The sequence below is a fragment of the Vigna unguiculata genome, chromosome 10 (assembly GCF_004118075.2).
Source record: "Vigna unguiculata cultivar IT97K-499-35 chromosome 10, ASM411807v1, whole genome shotgun sequence".
Classification (NCBI taxonomy): Eukaryota; Viridiplantae; Streptophyta; class Magnoliopsida; order Fabales; family Fabaceae; genus Vigna; species Vigna unguiculata.
Window position 1 is genome coordinate 336,380 of NC_040288.1, and position 18,642 is coordinate 355,021.

Here is an 18,642-nt window from a genome sequence, read left to right on the forward strand (position 1 = left end):
CTCCTTTATCAGCGGAAACAATCAAATGCTCCTTTATTGTTTACTCAAAATTTGTTATCTTCATCTATTAGAGAATCATAAGAGTCAAAATAATGAACAATAGTTTCCATAAAAAATACATGTTGCTTCAAAGAACAACCAGAATGCTACTACAAAATAATTACATCAGTAGGACTGACCAAGCAGCTTCAAAGATTGCTGTTGCTTTGCATCATGATGACCATCGAATATATGCAACCAATTTTTTTCTTCTAATTCTGGCTTCATGTCTGATTCCAGTTTCAAGTTGTGCCAAACTGTTAGCATTACTTGCAACCAAATACAGAGAGAAATTGTATTTGCAGCTTTGGTATGCACTTATGGAGTTAGGCCTAACCTTGGCAACTACCTCTTAGATCCTTGGCAGCATCGACAAGAAATTACCTGCAATAGATATATCTATGAATCACTTTTACCGTCCATAAAAATGGCAGGGAACAAAACATATAAAGAAACTACTTTGAATGATATAAAGACAAGCTATGAAAAACAACAGTATGGTGGCAATGCCAACAGTAAGAAAAACTAATGTTGGACACTTCACTTAGAATGGGATCGATAGTTAAAGAGCTTTATTTCATATCACTCTCTTTAGAAAAAAAAAAAAACTACATAAAAAGAACCAGTTGGTCAACTAAGCTCAGATACTATGTCATGCCCATTTCATCTAAAAGCTTAAGCAACTAAGAAAAGAACTAAACAATGGGTTTGATCACCTTAGCTTCTACCCGACCTTTAGAATGATGAATATAGACAACGCAAACTCTGCTACAGCCGACTAATCCAGCAATATTATACAGCTCCTAAGATGAATTGGTAATGAAATTTCAACAGCATTTCCGACGTAACAGAAGCATTCTTTCACTCCCAAAAAGAAAAATTATCAAGTAAAAAGGAAGCTACAAGGGTATTCAATCCAACTAGCTAAGGAATAATTGTATCTTGCCCTAACTTAATACAACATAATCAAGTGTTCATGGACAACCAAATTAAAAATTGGCAGCACATGTTAAATTTGTCAAAATCCTTAAGCAAATACACAAACCATCCATACCATTTAAACAGCAAGCCCTTGTTCTTTGGCCTTCTTGAGCCACTTAAGCGTGCTCTCCAACGTCGAGTAAGCAGCAACATCAGTCAAGCTCTTGCTCTCAACAGCATAATCAAACACCTCATAAGCCTCGGCAACTCTACCATCCCTACAGAGTGCCCTCACAAATGTCCCATAGGAGGCATTATCAAGCTTCAAACCACCTTCCTTGATCACCCCATAGAACTCAGTCGCCTTCTCCAACAACCTCGCCTTGCACAACCCATGCAGCAGTGTGTTATATGTGCATTCAGTGGGGCTGCACCCCTTCCCCTTCATCTCCCCCAGCAATGCCAGCGCCGCCAGAGCCTCCCCCTTCCTACACATCCCATTCATCAGCGTAGTATAAGTCACCTCATCAGGAAGATAACCCTTCTCCGTCATCACACGCAGCAGCTTCTTGGCCTCCACCACCCTCCCCGACTTGGACAACCCAAAAATCAAAGTGTTGTAAGTAACAAGATCAGGCTCCACCCCTTCCTCCTTCATCTTGTTATAAACCTCAATCGCCTCACTCCCTCTGCTCAACACACAATACCCTTTCATAATCGTGTTATACACAAAGCAATCAGGCTTGAACCCTTCCTCATGAAGCACACTCACCAACCTCATCGCCTCTCTCAGGTTCTTACCATTACACACATTGTCAATCAAGATAGTGTAGGTGACAAGATCAGGCTTCACACCGAATTTTTCGCGCATTTCGTCGATGAAGGCGTAGACAGTGGACAAGGCGCGGGCTTTGCAGAGGTGCTTGACAACGAAATTGAAGGTGTAGGTATCCGGAAGGCAGTGCTTGGAGGCGAATTCTTTGATCAAGTGAACGGCGTGGTCAAGGTGGCCGGCGGAGCACAAGGCGCGGACAGCAACATCGGCTGTGGCGACATCCGGAGTGACCCCGGCGGCGTGCATTGCATTTAGGGTTTGGTGGATTGCGGAGAGAGCGGAATCGGAATCGGAATTGGGATTGGAATTGGGGTTGGGCAAGGAGTGGGAAAGGAGAATGTGGAAGGTGGAACGATCGGGGGAGAAGGAAGGGAGGGTTTTAGTGATGTGGTGGAGGAATTTGACAGAGTCGGAGGTTGAGGTGGCGACTTTGGCGTAGGAGTGGAGGAGGGAATTCGGAAAGCGAGGGTCTTTGGAGGAATTGGCGATGGAGTTGAAGATTTTCTTGGCATCTTCGAGATTTGGGGATTTGAAGATAGGGTTTGGTTGTGGAATGGGTTTTGGGGATTTTTTCTTGGTGGAGGGGAGTGGTTTGGAGGGAGGAGAAGGTGGTTGAGGGCGGAACAGAGAAGAAGGGTTTCGAATGTTAGGGTTTCCTATTGCAGAGCGAAACGACGGAGGGATTTTCCCCATGGCAGCTTCTTTCACTGTTTACCTCCAACACCAGGGTTTAGGGTTTTTCACTCATTTTCACATTATTATTATTATTATTTTTTTCTTTTCCTCTTTCACTTGTTATGATGTTACTCTTCAAATTTCGTCACAAAGTTTAAAGTTTATTCTAAAACATTACATTTAGAACTTATGATTTTTATGATTTGCTATTACATTTATATTTAAAATCGAATTTAATTCCTTAAAATATTTTGTAAAAATTAGTTAAATTTAAATTTATATTCTAATATAGTACCAAAACTCATCTTAAAAAATATATCAAAAATCTATACCGACTAAAAGTATATCTTATAATATATAAGTTATACGATTTTTACATCTCACAATGATTTTATAAGAATGAGTTAGAGTTTAAATTCATGTTTTTAAACAATCTATTGAATAAAAATGACAATATATTTTATACACTAACAACCAAAATAAAAATTTACTTATTTTTATAGAAAAATAGGATGTTAGTACAAGTTTTATATCACCTTTTTCTTTATATAGGTGTATTTCAACGTCATGGGTGTGTTCCTTTTTGGGATTCTTAATGTTTGATTTGATTTCACTTTGTGGTTAATGTTTGTTTAGTTAATATTAAATTTCGAATAGGATGAGATTTGAAGTGTGATTGTGTCCCCCACCAAGACAACTCATGCTAGGAATAAAGATTGTATCTTGAAAATATTTAAGATGTTACAACAACATCAAAAATAAAATAAAATATGTATGCAAATTGAGAATTTTATCAAAATTACATGTTTTATAAAATAAGGGATTAAAAAATCATATAAACATTGAGAAACCAAAATCCTAGATACGAATTAAAGGAAAACTAAAATTATAATTTCTATTCAAGCCAAAATTATAGAAAATAAGTATACGAAGATAGTTTCTCAATATTATACAAATAATTGGATTTTAATTTACTTTATAGTTAAAATTGATTTTTTTTAAAATTTTTATTTTCTTAATTTGAAGTCGTTCTCTCCAACTTTATTCCTAAATGCATGTTCTTGTGAGTTGCGACACAGTGATGGACCCATCACAGTGTGGTCGGTTTTGTTATTCTCTTTCACCAAGATACTTTATTTGCATTATTTCTACTGTCATAATATATTTATATATATTATAATTTTATTTATGATATGAAAAAAATAAAATTATTTATTTTACATTGTATTTATATAATAATAAAAAATTAATAATTATATGGAATCAATCATTTTAAATATTTTATCTCTTGATTATACATAAACTATGGATAATTATCATTTTTTATCATTGGGTAATCTCTTTTCTTACTAAACGTAAACTTTCATTATATATATTATCATAGACAAAAGGTAAAATCACTATAATATATTGTTATAAGTTTATTGTTTTTTATCGGCTATAAGTTTATTTATTTATTGCCATATAACACTAGCTTTTTATGCGAGTATTACCACTCTAATGTTTCTATAGCCACACTAAATTAAATTTCTCTAAATTATTCATTTAATTAACTGAAAGAAAATTTAAATAAAAACTATTTCATTAACAATTAACACATAAGAATGATAATAAGCACACAAAAAATACATATTCCTATCATTATCATATTCAATAGTGGAATTTAAGACGATTTAAATATCTTTTACTTTTTTCACGCTCTCCAAAATATCTTTTAAGAACAAAACTATAATGAAACACACGTGAACAATATTTTAGATGCATGCTGATTAATAATAATTCTATCAAATACTTGATATGATAATGTTATATAAACAAATAATAACAACTAAACAACTATCATTTATCTAAATGACATTCAATTTAGGTTGATTAATTAACACAATATATTTTACTAAAATTGATAGACTAACTTTTTCAATAATTCAATTATTAACATAATAGATTTTCTGCCATGTGATAAATCATTAGAGTGGTTAATGGCCATAGATAAAAAATAAAAGTAAACAAATTGAAAGGATATTAAGTTTGTACTATATTAGTACCCTAAAGTTTGTATGTGATAATTTGAATATAAAAAAGTCAAAGTTCACATCTCCTCATATATATCTCCAAAATCTTTGTGATGTTAAGTTGGTACCACTTGGTAGGTTGAGCATGTACATGAGATGTATATTCCTAACCCTAATGGTGAAATTGAAAATTGAAACACTATAAGTAATAATGGTTACATGCCAAATCCAATGGTCACTTCCATGACATGAATGAGTGGCATGAAGACCCCACCACTCATCTTTTCCTCCATACATTTGTACGGTATGAACATGAAATGTCCTTTTTAAGGGATGGTGGACACGTTAGTATGTGCATGCATACGGATTTACATCACCCATTATTCAAAGTACAATGATGTTTTGTTTTTGTTTAAGTTAGTTTAAGATTTTCCATATTGGATCCAGATATAGTTTATTATCATGTTTTCTTCATCCAAATCTTTTAAGTTGGAAAGGCCGAAGAATCTATAAAGATATTTTTATTAAGTTAGCAATAAGTTAGATATATGTGTTAAATGAAATAATCAATAATTTATCTCATGAAATACAATTTATTTATATATTAATTTAATAGACTCTTATTTGTAGGGTCTAAGAGCTAGATTTATTAATCTCATATATAATATGTTTTTAGTTCTTGAAAACAAAATTAATCTTTATTTTTGATACAAACTGATAATCAAATTTTAAAAATAAATAAATATAATATTTCTAATCTAATTGTGTAAAACTCTATTGAAATATGAAATAATGTGTCAGAGTTTAAATTGTTTATATTATTTGGCACTTTATAACTTAAATATAATCATACAACACATAAAAAAAAGTTCTTGAATTAAAATAATTATGTTTGTTATTTTTAAAGTTTAAGATAAAAAAATATATTAAAGTTTAAGACGAATCCAAATTTTGTGTCAGAAAATTAAAATATATTTAACTTTTTAATTATTATTTTAACATACTGATCTAATTTAGACAGTTAATATGAGATAATATCATTTTGAGGAGTTAGTATGAGATAATATCATTTTGAGGAGACAACATCATCTAGATTTTGTACTATATATACAAAGACAAACTATATTATTACCATGATTTTGGTTTTTCTTTTACATATATAAGAAGAAGAAAATATGAAGAAAAGTAAAACAAAATATTATCTTTAACTATTTTGTATTAAAAGTATAATTTTATTTTTATTTTTATAATTTAATATACATCTATAGGAAATTGTTATTCAAGCCTAATATGATTGATGACTGAAAAAACTCTATTATCATGTGTTGGTATCTTTGTTCATGTTCTCTCTATCAATTATGAATTCAAGAACTTTGAATGATTATGAAATGCAATCCACTTCGATATAATCATGCAAACAAATTAAGATTATATAATTGTATCAATCATATTAAACCTAGTTTTGAACTATCTTAATTATATTAGGTTTTTCTCTAGTTTTAGCAATATATAGATTCGTATGCCTAATGTTGATTTCGTGTATATCTCTTGAATTGAATAATAGATTTTCGTATAAGATATTCTCAAACAATATGAAATTTATGTCTCTTTATTTCTCTTTATCGTACTCATGCCTTTACTCCACTTTTCCTATTAGTTTCAACACTTATCTTTCTTTTGGTTTTTTGTATTCTCGTTTTTGTCTCTCACCTTATTCTATCTTTTGTGTTTGTATGTTTTCCTCTTCCTTCTCAATACTTATCTTACGATTAAAAAAAACTTCTATATTTTTTCAATCGAAGGTAATTATTGAAATTCAAAATATTTTTCTACAATAAATCTAGGATCTTTAGTTTGAAAAACTGAAAGGGCTAGAAATGAGTATATATATTGAATAACAAGCGAGTGATAATAAAAAGTAAAGTTTGACTCCAAAATCATTAACTAATAAAGAAGAAGAATAAAGTGAGGAGGAATGCATGGATGGATGAAAGTTTGCCCTTGTTTTTAAGCCAGAAAGAATATGGAAGAGTAAAAACATGGAGAAGAACTTCCATTCACTTTTATTCCTTCACTTTTAAAATTTATGTTAAAAGAACTATATCCATTTATTTTAAAATTTACAACTAAAATGTATCAAAATTTTAAATAGGAACAAAATCCAATTTCACGTCAAAATTTAAATACTAAAAGCATATTTAACCATAATAACAATAATAATAAATTGGGCTTATATATTTTCAATACATATGATACCTTCAACATGTTAGAGAACAAGTCAAATTCCTATGTTGATTTTTTTTTAGAGTTATGTTCATTGGTTTATATATATATATATATATATATATATATATATATATATATATATATATATATATATATATATATATATATATATATATATATATATAATACAATAAGTTAATAAGACGAGTCCCTGTTCCTATACAACACAATTCCTTGCGCTGAGGATATCTTGTGTTTACACTGAAAACATCAAGTATGGAAATTGAGAGGGTGTAATTAATAATGAGGGACACTGTAAATCTATAGTATAAACTTTCAATGAGCATAAAAGTAAAAAGGATCCAATAACAAATAATTCTCGACTTTGATAAACTTTAAACAAACATATTACAAACCATGTTTAAGAATCTCCAACCATATGTAGGATATATTGTATTTATTATATCTTACAATATATTCTAGAGAACAAAATTGTTAATTTCACATTTTAGAATGACCGAACAAGAAAGAAAAGAATCTTATAGAAATTAAAAACGAAGTTGATACATTTATAAGACTCGAAAAACAATTATTTCATTTCTTTTATAAAAACTAAAATAAAAATTAACTTGTTTCATAAGAAATTAGAAATATATTAACGAAAATAAAATAAAATAAGATCTCTGAATCACGAGTTCAGGGGATTGGATTTGATCGTTCTATATTAAAACGTATAATTCTTAGATTAATTTTATGATCGAAAGTGATAGTTCAAAATTGATCTACTTCCACAAACTCAAACCATACCTTAAAATTAAGGGGTTAGTTGGGTGTCTTACATTGTGATTACTGTTAATTTTTTTTATAAATATATTATAGTGCAAAATATTGCTTAACTTTGTAAATAATTAATCTTTGTTAATTAGGTATAGTTTGACTTATGATGTTTTAGGAAACGGCAATTAGTGGTGTTAATTAAGATTAAGAGATGTTTGATGTGGTTTTTGACAGCGAAATTAATAAATGAAAAAAAAAATGAAGAAAAGGAGAGATACGAATCAGCGTTGATGTGGTTTTTGACAAAGATTGAAGCATTTGTTTTTGAGAACTAAAGAGGGTGGTTGAGAGGGATTGTGATGGGGCCTTTCAAGGGTCGCAATGTTTGAAATTCAAGGATTCCATTGGGTGCATTCTATGCAACTTAACTCATCCTTTACCTTTTCAAGTATATTTTGATATTCAATTTTCATTTATTATTTTTATTTTGTATGTAAATAAATTATATCAAATATATTAATTCTTATTTATTATCGCCTACTTTCTCACATTAAGAGTGATAATCAACACACACCTCGATGATATTGAGTGTGAGAATAAAAAAACCTAGTAAGGAGAGATTTTCATTTATAACAATATATAAATTTGTGTTTACATTTTTTCAGTTTTACCCTTAATTGTTATTTTAAAAGTTAATTATTTTATAAATAGTTTATCTCTAACCGTTATTTTAAAAACCTCTTTTGTGTACATATTTTATTTTTTTAATTTTACTTATTATTTAAAAAATTATTATTTTATAAATAATTTACCTCTAACCGTTATTCTAAAAACCTAGTTTATTTTTAACAATTATTTTATTTAACAACTATTTTTAAAAATTAATTATACATTCACAGAGTAAATATTATTGATTTTAACTCAAAATTTCTATGAAAATTAAAAATGCAAACACACAAGTACGATAAGGGTTTGTGTTTTCGCTAGTTCAAATAGTATAAATTGATTTTATCTTTAATCAATGTGAATTTTACAACATAATAATTGTACTTGTCTTAACCACTAACAAACATCTGATTCTACTCTCGAATAAAGAAATATCGAAAGTGGTACATTTGAGAACAGATTGGAAGATCCCATGAGAAGCGAACTTTAAGTCCAACTCAACTTTACAAAACCAATTTGGAAGTTGATGTTTGCATCCACTTTAAGAAATAGACTTTAAGCCTAACTCAATTCTATAAAAGTGACTTGTAATTGTAATAAGAGGTTTACACTTATTTAAGAAGCGAACTCTAAATCTAACTCAACCCTACAAAACCAGCTTATAAGGTAATATTTACTCCTATTTATAAACAAATCTTGTTAGAATATACTTTTTAAATGACTTTGAGACTTATAAAATCGGTTAGTAAAGTGAAATTTGCACTCACTTATATATTTTAAATTTATCATATCACTAATGGATAGTCTGATAATGATAACAAGATAAGTGCAACAAACAAGCAATAGTAGAATAAGTTTTTTAAATGATTCTAATACAATTTTAAAAACTGAAATTTAAACTTAAATCTACAAACACTAATCAATATGAATCTCCAATAAAATCGAGACTCTCTACCTCTATTAAGATCCGTCAATGTCCTTTTTTTGTGTTCATATCACTTTGGACATACATGAATCATCCCTTCCTTCATCTCAATAATGTGATGTGCTAATAAAGAGACATTAATTAATTTCTATCAAAGAGTTTAACTCAATGAGTTAACATGTAGGAAAGAAACAAAATAGTAAATGTATAATAAATAAATAAATAGCAAGCATATTAATATAATTACATATACCATTTTAATAATTTCTATCTAGATAGACATTAACTGATGATATATTTATGTAACCTTTAATCATAAGTTAATTAATTAATTGTCTAATCAATCATTCATGCAATCTAGATATATATACTAAAGTGTTGTACGTGTTCGTAGTTAATTAAATATTAGTGATATTCTTGGTTCATTGTTCTTACAATAACATTAATGTCACAACAATTGATTATAAATATATTTTTTAAGGGATAAATGTAAGAAAGTATGAGATTCTTGATGGGTTAGGTAACTCCTCCATAATAGAGTATAATAGAGTAAGTTTATTGGCATAATTTATTTATTAATATGTGGGTTATAACCTTTACTAGGGTACTAGGCTTTTTGAACCCTTTCTTACTCAGAATTCAGATTCTTTGAAGCCTATGCAAGAACACAACATTTTTTTTATCTCTATCAAAAGATTTAACCATTGATCATATTCTTAACCAACACAAAAGAGAAGACGATTCTTATTCTCAATTAAATGTTTTTTTTTTTCTACAAGGGTTTTAAAAAGAATGAAGTGTTTAAGGATATATTTCTCCTATTGAGAAAATTGTCCAACATATATGGTAAAAGAAATCTGAACTCATTAATAAAAGAAATCTAATTTTAGACTAGTTGATATAACATCATCAAGATTAATCATTATGTTTGAAGTATTGTTCATTTTAAAGTCCATTATAATTTTGTTTCTAAAAAAATGTCTTAAACAATTAAAGGAAGGATCTATATTTAAATTGTCTTTTACTTTAATTTTTAAAAACGATGTGAAACTATTAATTGTCTTTAATTGGAATGAATTTCAATCATATTGAACTATGATTTATATATAACTTTTCTATATTTTTTGATTTTTATCTTGAGTATAAGTTAATTTTAAATTATAGAGAAGCTAATTTTATTTTTTCTTCTTGTTTATCCTCTTATCTAAAATTTGTTATGTAAATTTTAATATTCATGAATAACACATCTAAAAAATATGTAATGAAATATAAATAACTTTCGACGTGGGACTATAAAATTGCGAATTTATTAATTTTCATAAAAAAATATTATTTTTATATATAAAATGATTAAGTATTAACTATAATACTAGTAGAAATTGTTCACAAAAAAAAATGACTATTAAGGGATATAAATCGTTATATCTTTGTTCATCAATGTTGGGTTTGATTTTTTTATATAACTAAAAAATTTTAACAAAGTTTTTGTGATATATAAATTGTATATAGTAGTTAAATTTTTAATAAATTATTTTAAAACATGTAAATAATATTCTGGATTTTATTATAAAAATCATCTATAACTATTGATATTTTTAAGAAACTATAAAATTAAATTTAAAATAAATATTAAAATAATAGATTCAAAGAAGTATGCTTTTAAGAAGACTAAACATATAAATAAAGATAAAAAGAGAATGGGTTGTGACATTAGGATTAGTTTAGGACATTATAAAAAACTATACATGCTTGAATCTCGTTAAAATAGTAGCAAAAATGGTGTCTGCCAAACTTTTCTTTGTTTCCCTAAAAGACTTTATATAAGTTACATCTACAATTTATCATTCAAAATGGTTCAATAAATTATGGTAAAATTTCTTTTTCTTAAATTATTTTTAGTCTCAAACCTTCGGTCTAGGTAGGTATGTCTCGACCTTCAATCTAATTCAATCCGTCTTGAATAAGAATGTAAAAAAAAATTACGGATAACTGCGAATAAAAGCTGAAACGTGTAGGAAATAAATATTGTTAAAAGATACATGTGGGTAACGAGTACGAGTATTTTTTATACATGTATGTTAACAGGACGGGTATGGGTATACTAGTATTTGTACCCTTAGATACACGTACCTATTATATTATAATTTAAATTAAAAAAATTAAAAAACATGATTAAAATTCTAAAACATTGATTTTGAATAAGTTATTTTTTATCAATTGGTTTTAAAAAATCTTCATTGATTTGTAAATTATCATTCAACACTATTTAAATTAGTTATTTGGACTTTGTTTGAAATTTATGTTATATATTATATTTTATTTGAACTTATGGTTAAAATATGTTGTTAAATACTTTTTTTTTTTGTAACTACCCGCGGGTACCCATGGATATTGAAAAAATATGCGGATATTATCATAACGAATACTCGCAAGAATATGAAGAGGAGTACGAAGGTGATATTTACTCAAGGGGTAGGGTACATAGGATCTACTATTCATACTCTACCCACCCTATTAATATCCATAGTCTTGACATTTGATCTAGGTTGGTCTATCTCTATCTTCAACCCAATCTAACTTAAAATTTATATTAAAAAATCTAGATTTTCCATATATTAAAAGAATAGATATTAAATAAAGAGTTATATAAAATATAAATCAAATTAAAATTGCAGATTTAATAAAATAAATCTTAAATGGATTGAATCTTTAATAAAATGTATTTTAAATGGATTACATCTTAGCAAAAGTTGATGAGTTTGACATAAATGGATTTTTTTTTTCCATATGCTTAGTTAAATGTTTAAATTTCAATTTTAGTTTTTAACTTCTATTTCTTTTAGTCTCTCTTTTAAGTATAAAATTTTATTCTCTTGATTTTAGTATGCGTAAAATATCAATATTTAATTTTAATTTTTCTTGTAAAATACTGTTTTTAGTTTCCTAATGTTCACTAAAATAGATCAATATAATTTATTTTTATAAATCTTTAAGATTTTTTTTCATCGACACTACCATTATATTATAACATCAATACGTGTCAAAATATAACTATTTCTAAGAGTATTTCTTAAAATTAGTGACAAGTTGGTTGAATAGTATATGTAAATTGATGTAAAGTCTTCAACTATTATATTAATTTTTACTTATAAAAGAAATTAGTGAAAAATTAAACAATTCATTCAAGAATGATATAGTAAAAGATTTTATGAATGTTTACATTTTTCATAAAAATGAGTTTTATTTCCATTAGATCATTAATGAGAATTTGAGAAATGTTGTAAAACATCGTTCCTTGGTGGGTAATACGTGAGATGTTGAAAAATGGAGAAATTTTACTTAAATCAACCACACATATTATATACTTTATATTGAAGTTCAAATCAATAAGCTATTAATCCCACAATGTTTTTAAAACAATATATTTATAGAATAATTTGTATAATATATTTATTTGATTTTACACTTTTATCTCTTTATTTGATATATATATATATATATATATATATCATTATACAAATTTATATTTTATAAATATTATTTCTTCAAAAAATAAGAAATGTAATTTGAATATGGTATGAACGTGGTTTTACTACAACTTGAGCATACTTAGCAACTTACTATAAAGCTATGATAAAAACAAATTAAGTTTATGACTAATATCAAACATTATAAATGTAGAAGAATATATGCTTTTTTGTTTTTAGTTCAATATTACAAGAAGAATTGCAACTCATGGTTCACTACATTACATAAAATGTATGTATATATTAAAGAAAGCACAAACCGACCATTATGTGTTCTTCAAATAAAATTGAATTCAGTTTTTTAAAATCTCAAGTTAACATAACTGTAAAATTTTATAGTAGTTATTATCACCGTAAGATCGTGTGACAATTAGTAGTACAATTATCTCGGCTAAAAATCATTAAATATGTAATAACTCACTAAAATTAATAAGATTTTTAAAAGTTGAATAACAACTATTAATTCATTAAGAAATTTCTTGCCTCACGTTTGCACTGCTACTATTGTTAGAAGAAACGTTAGAAAAATTCAACACCAATAGATTAAAAGTATTTCAAATAAGAAAGTCAAGCATCGCTTTCAATTTAAAATCTTAATACTAAAAAGAAACATTATCGATCGACAAAATTCGTGGAATTATCAAAATTCGTAAATAAATCAAAATTATCAATAATAAAATTTTGTCAAAACTCACGATTAAGCTCAACTCACCTTTGAAGAGAACTCTTAAGAATCTAAGAATGAGTTGAAAATCCAAATTAAGTAGAAATGAGAAACTTGAGTGGCATATAAAAAAAACCCACAAGCAATAAGTCTTAAACTTTTGATTTAAAGGTAATTTTATGTTATCTTATATAACTTGTTCATAACTCACTTATGTTGAATCTCACTAAGTTATGTTTATTCATGTAGAAAAGTTTTAAGAGAAACACATAGAATAAATACATTTTAAAACCAATGTTATTTTATGTTCACTCATTTCTTTGAAACTTATTGTTTAAGTTTGGTTTAAATAAGCCCTTCAAGTTTAGTTTAACCCAAAGGATGTATAGAAGAAAAATATAAAAAAATAAAAAATAGTAAGGAGCTACCAAAGTACTTGTGAGATGAGGCTATGAAAGCAGCTACTTACATCTTGAACCGATGTCCATAAAAAAGGTTGAAAGGAGTGATTATAAAAAAGCATGGTCGAAAAACAAACCTAGCCTAAGTCATTATAGAGTGTTTGACTTGACCTATTATAAACATGTTTTTAATCAATTAAGGAGAAAGCTTGATGACAAAGGAGAGGAGATGACATTGTTAGGATATCATCAAACTAGAGGCTACAAGTTGCTTAATCTGACTAGTAAGCAAATTTTGTATGTAGAGATGTCATATTTCGTGAATCAAGAAGATAAGATTGGAAGTCAAGTTCAAATGATGGATGCAATTTTGTTTTCATAGATTTCAAGAATGCTAAAAGTGAGCAGAATAAAAAATTTGATTTAGCAAGAGGCATAATTATATCTTCTATTTATATAAGATTTCAAAGGAACAATCAAATTATTAGCAGGTTCAAAGGTTTCAAATTGAAACTAGATGTAAATGTCAATGAAGATGGTGATATTCTTCTTTATTTACTAAGTGAAATGAAATATGCTAAACGCTTTGACTCAAGTTTGTCTCTTGTTTTATCTGCATTGAACATTAAATTTCTCATTAAAGTAATATCAAATATTCCAAAGTCAAATTATTTGTAATTTTTAAAGGTATTTTTCTCCACATTAACATGAAATAAGTGTCCTGAAAAGGAATGTAAACTAGTAATTTTAGCCTTTGCATTGAGTTGATGTGTGAACTTGAGATGATTAACTTGGGAGCCTTGTCTTATTTCTTGGGTTCCAAATTTATTAAAGTGATTTGATGAATAATAATGCATCAACATCAATATGTAATAGAAACACTAAAGAGATTTAACATCATGAATTGTAATTTAACATTCACTCCATCAAAATTTAGTTTAGTTCTCAAGAAGAAACAGAGTGATAAATATTTTGACCAAATATAATATACAAATTATTAGTTCATTATGATATCTTTATCACATAAGATCTGATATCAGGCTTGCTTTTGGTTTTATATCTTGATACATGTTTGAAACCTACTATATTTCATCTTCTCACCACTAAAAGAATTTTGAGATGTATTAAGGGACAATTGAGGTATGTATTTTTTTTCTATAATAATAAATCAAGGGAGGAGATGAAAGGCTTTGGCTATATCAATACAAACCATGATTTATATTCTTCATCAAAAGAGCATTGATATTGTGGAGTTCAAAGAAGGAACCCTCAGTGGTCTTCTCAACTTGTGAAGTTGAGTACATAATTGTTGTTATATATGTGTGCTTGTTAGATAATATGGTTGGAAAAACTTTTGCAAGAGGTAAGGGTAAAAAAGATAGAAAGTGTTAAAAAGTGGACTTTAAGCCTAACTCAATCCTACAAAACTAATTTGTAAGGTGAGGTTTGCTACCCGCTATTGAGAGATTTTTTGTTTATTGAAACTACCATGATATTCGTTATGGGCCACTCATTAATGTATAATTTTATACTTGATATGTATATGTCTCGACGTGAGAGGGTTTGTTAGAAGTATAACATTGACTAGATATAAGACCAATTTATGGTATAAAAAAGGATGCAAACTTCACCTTATAAGTCAGTTTTGTAAGGTTGAGTGAGACTTAAATTCCATTTCTTAATAGAAGCTTGAAGTTACTCATCAACCTTATATCTATTATTAGTTTATCAATGAACCTTGTAATAGATGAGAGAAGCAAGAACATTGAGACAAAGTTTAATTATCCGATAGATAAACTAAATTGCATAAGATTGAAGTTGATATAGTATTGTATTCATAATCAAATTGTCAATGGTTTAGCTAAACCAATAAAAGAAGAGCAATATTGATTTCTAATTGATCAATTTTGTAAAGCATAATTAAGAGCATGTCTTGACTTCGTTATTTTATTTGTTTTCTGGTTTCATTCCTGATTATATAAATATTGTTTCTTTTAAATAAATACAAGCATTTTTTTACATTCTAATACTATGAAATTTGTTGTTTGCGTTGGAATTTATATACAACAAATAGGTTTATAGCGATATAAAAGTAAAAAAAAAACTCAAAAACTTATTCTTTTAAGTTTTGAATTAAATATAATATGATATTATTTTATACAAATGATTACCACATATTAACAAAAAGTTATATAATATTTATACCCTTTAAATTATCCAATATTGTAATTTATATTGATGAGTGATTATCCTAAAATACAAAGGGATAAGTTAATCAATACACTGATATGATTGATATCATTGTATAATTCTTAACCTCGAATTATGAAAGAGACAAACAATCTATAATTATTAATTATTAAATTTTGATGGACATATATTATAAAAAAAAAATATCATTCTCGGTAATTCGAGTTTACTAATGGATTACTGATGATAAAAAATAGTCAATAAAATGGTCGTCGATAAATTTTACCGACAAATCGTGAAATTCTTTAGTAGTGATTGGCCTCCTCGATAAATATTGCCATTTTCTTCCTTATCTCCTTAACTCCTCCTTTTCCTCTTCCTCTTCCTCCTCCTTTTCCTCCCCCTTTAATTTTGATCGCCACACTTGACAAGCCACCACCACTGCCACCAAGCCACCACATCCTCCTCATTCTCATTCTCCTCCTCCTAGTTCCCTTTTTCTTCTCTTCTACTCATCCATCTTTTCTAAATCTCATCACAATTAGCAAAATATTTCCCGCTTATTTACTTGATGAATTTACCAATATTTATCAGTAATAGGAATCATAAATTCCCAACGAACTTGACCATTAAATGTTAAATTAGATAAGTCTAATATATGGTAACCAAGAGGGGGTGTGGAGGAGGGGTGAATTGGTATTTCAAGATTTTTTGTATTTTGAAAGATTCTTGAAATTCTTTTCAATCTTTATCAGATTTGTTAATCAATTAACCTTTGCTATTATAATGGATTACTTCCAACAATTAAGAATCACAAGAAAGATAAAGAGAAAGAGAGAAGGCCACAATTTTTATACTGGTTTGATTCAAGATGAATCTATATCTAATTTCTCCTAAGCAATCAAAGCTTAGAATATTTCCTCTAAATTAATAGAGTACCAAGAATTACAAGATCACCTAAATAATTCTAGATTCTATTGACACAAAGAACTTATTCAGTAATAAAGAACTCTCCCTAAGTGCAATGCTTCACACAATTGCAACTAAACATTCACCTACACAGTGAATAACGATGTAAAGAAATGTAATTCAAAAAGAAGTGGAACGAGTACATCTATTGTTGTGAATAAATCATAATTGGTCCCTAATGCCAAGCTTGATCTCCCAAGATTAAATCCATCCTTAATCTCTATGAACACCCAATAGAGTAATCTCTTAAGAACTTAAGAATTCTCTTTTCTCAATCTTTCAATTTAGGTTTTTGATTTTGTGTTTAAAAAGGAAGTCTAATGGTGAGATTAAAGGATTAGGATATTTATCTAATCGATTATCATGATGGAATTTTTATTGTAGTGACTACAGTGCATATTATAATTGATTAGATAAGTTGCTAATCCATTAAGGAATTAACACTTATATTTATATAATTCAGGATTGGATTAGTTGATCTATGTAGTTCTAGGCTTGACTTCATTGACCCTAAGCAAGCACTATCTATTCAAATGAAAGATTAAGCTTATTACTAATGGTAGTGCTTAAACATGTTAGTTTTGTACATCATCAAAACTTCATTTGAGTGAGTAAGTTCTCCTTTTCAACATCAAATATTTCTCGATAATACAAATTCTAATTTATCGATGAACTTGGCACTTAAATATATTTCCAATATAAATATTCATTAGTAATACAAATTCTAATTTATCGACAAATTTTACTAATAAATTTTATCGACAAATTTGTTATTAATGGAAGTATCTACAAATAATTTAAATTTAGGTTTATCAACAAATTTATTTTCTTCAAACTCATCTATAAATACAAAAAATTATACTAACAAAAAATTATACTAGCGAATGTTCATAAAGGTTATCAAAATAAAACTAACATATAATATTTGAATACCAAGTCTCTAAAATATTAAAAATACTAAATATCCTAAAACTACAAAAAAAAATCTTTAATTAAAAATTGATTTTAGAAAAAAAAATAATTAGTCAACATACAAATTTATAAACTAAAAATTAGTAATATTTAAAATAATTTTTATTATAAATAAAAAAATTATAATTGATTTGTGAATTATATTCTAAATTGGTTTGTGAATTAGACATTATATATAATAAATTTGGTCATAGACACATTGATATCAATACTGACGTGTGGTAGTGTCCTCTTATGTGTCACATCATGAAATCTGAGACATTACAAAATAATTTTGTAAAATAATTAAAAAGAAAATTTCAAACTAACATGTAAGATGACTTTAACACTATTTATAAAATATTAAAGAAACAACATAATTAAATCAAATTTTTCAAAAATTAAAACTTAAATCGAAACATAAACAAAAATAAAACCTACCAAGCATTTTTTAAGAAAAAAGTAATCGAATCTAAATATTTTAAGGAAAGTTTTAGTAATTATATATGCTTTTTATTTCTTTTAAGAAGAAGTGACCATAAAAAAATATGTTTCACCCCAAATGGAATTGTTTAATCTTTCATGCTGTGTTACTCTGCACAGCAAGCTCCATCCTTCAAGAAAATTGTCATTATTCTGACAACCATTTATTGTTTCTGTCTTTTTTAGTTTGCAGTATCTTTTGTGATTTCCTGGAATAAATATTACTTCAAAGACATCCACCAATATTAATAATATTTATTTATTATTTTCATTTCTATTTCTTTTTATATTTGTTTATATATTAATATTATTAATTAATTAGCGTCAACTTTTAAAATTAAGACGCATTTTCCGTAGATAGAATGTCCCACCTAAATATAT

The 18,642-nt window shown here is 27.3% G+C and overlaps 1 protein-coding gene across 1 annotated transcript; it reads right to left on the reverse strand.

Annotated features, from left to right (window-relative positions):
* Positions 1-39: 39 nt before the first annotated feature.
* LOC114167674 (pentatricopeptide repeat-containing protein At2g17670) lies at positions 40-2,542 on the reverse strand. The gene is made up of 2 exons (XM_028052800.1): positions 1,094-2,542; positions 40-423 (listed from the first exon to the last, which is right to left on the reverse strand). Exon 1 carries the CDS (start codon positions 2,486-2,488, stop codon positions 1,097-1,099), a length of 1,392 nt encoding a protein of 463 aa, XP_027908601.1. The 5' UTR covers positions 2,489-2,542; the 3' UTR covers positions 40-423; positions 1,094-1,096.
* Positions 2,543-18,642: the final 16,100 nt, after the last annotated feature.

Bases quoted from the DNA above. Each gene is read 5' to 3' on its own strand.
- LOC114167674 (XM_028052800.1), bottom strand. From the start codon at position 2,488: ATGGGGAAAATCCCTCCGTCGTTTCGCTCTGCAATAGGAAACCCTAAC.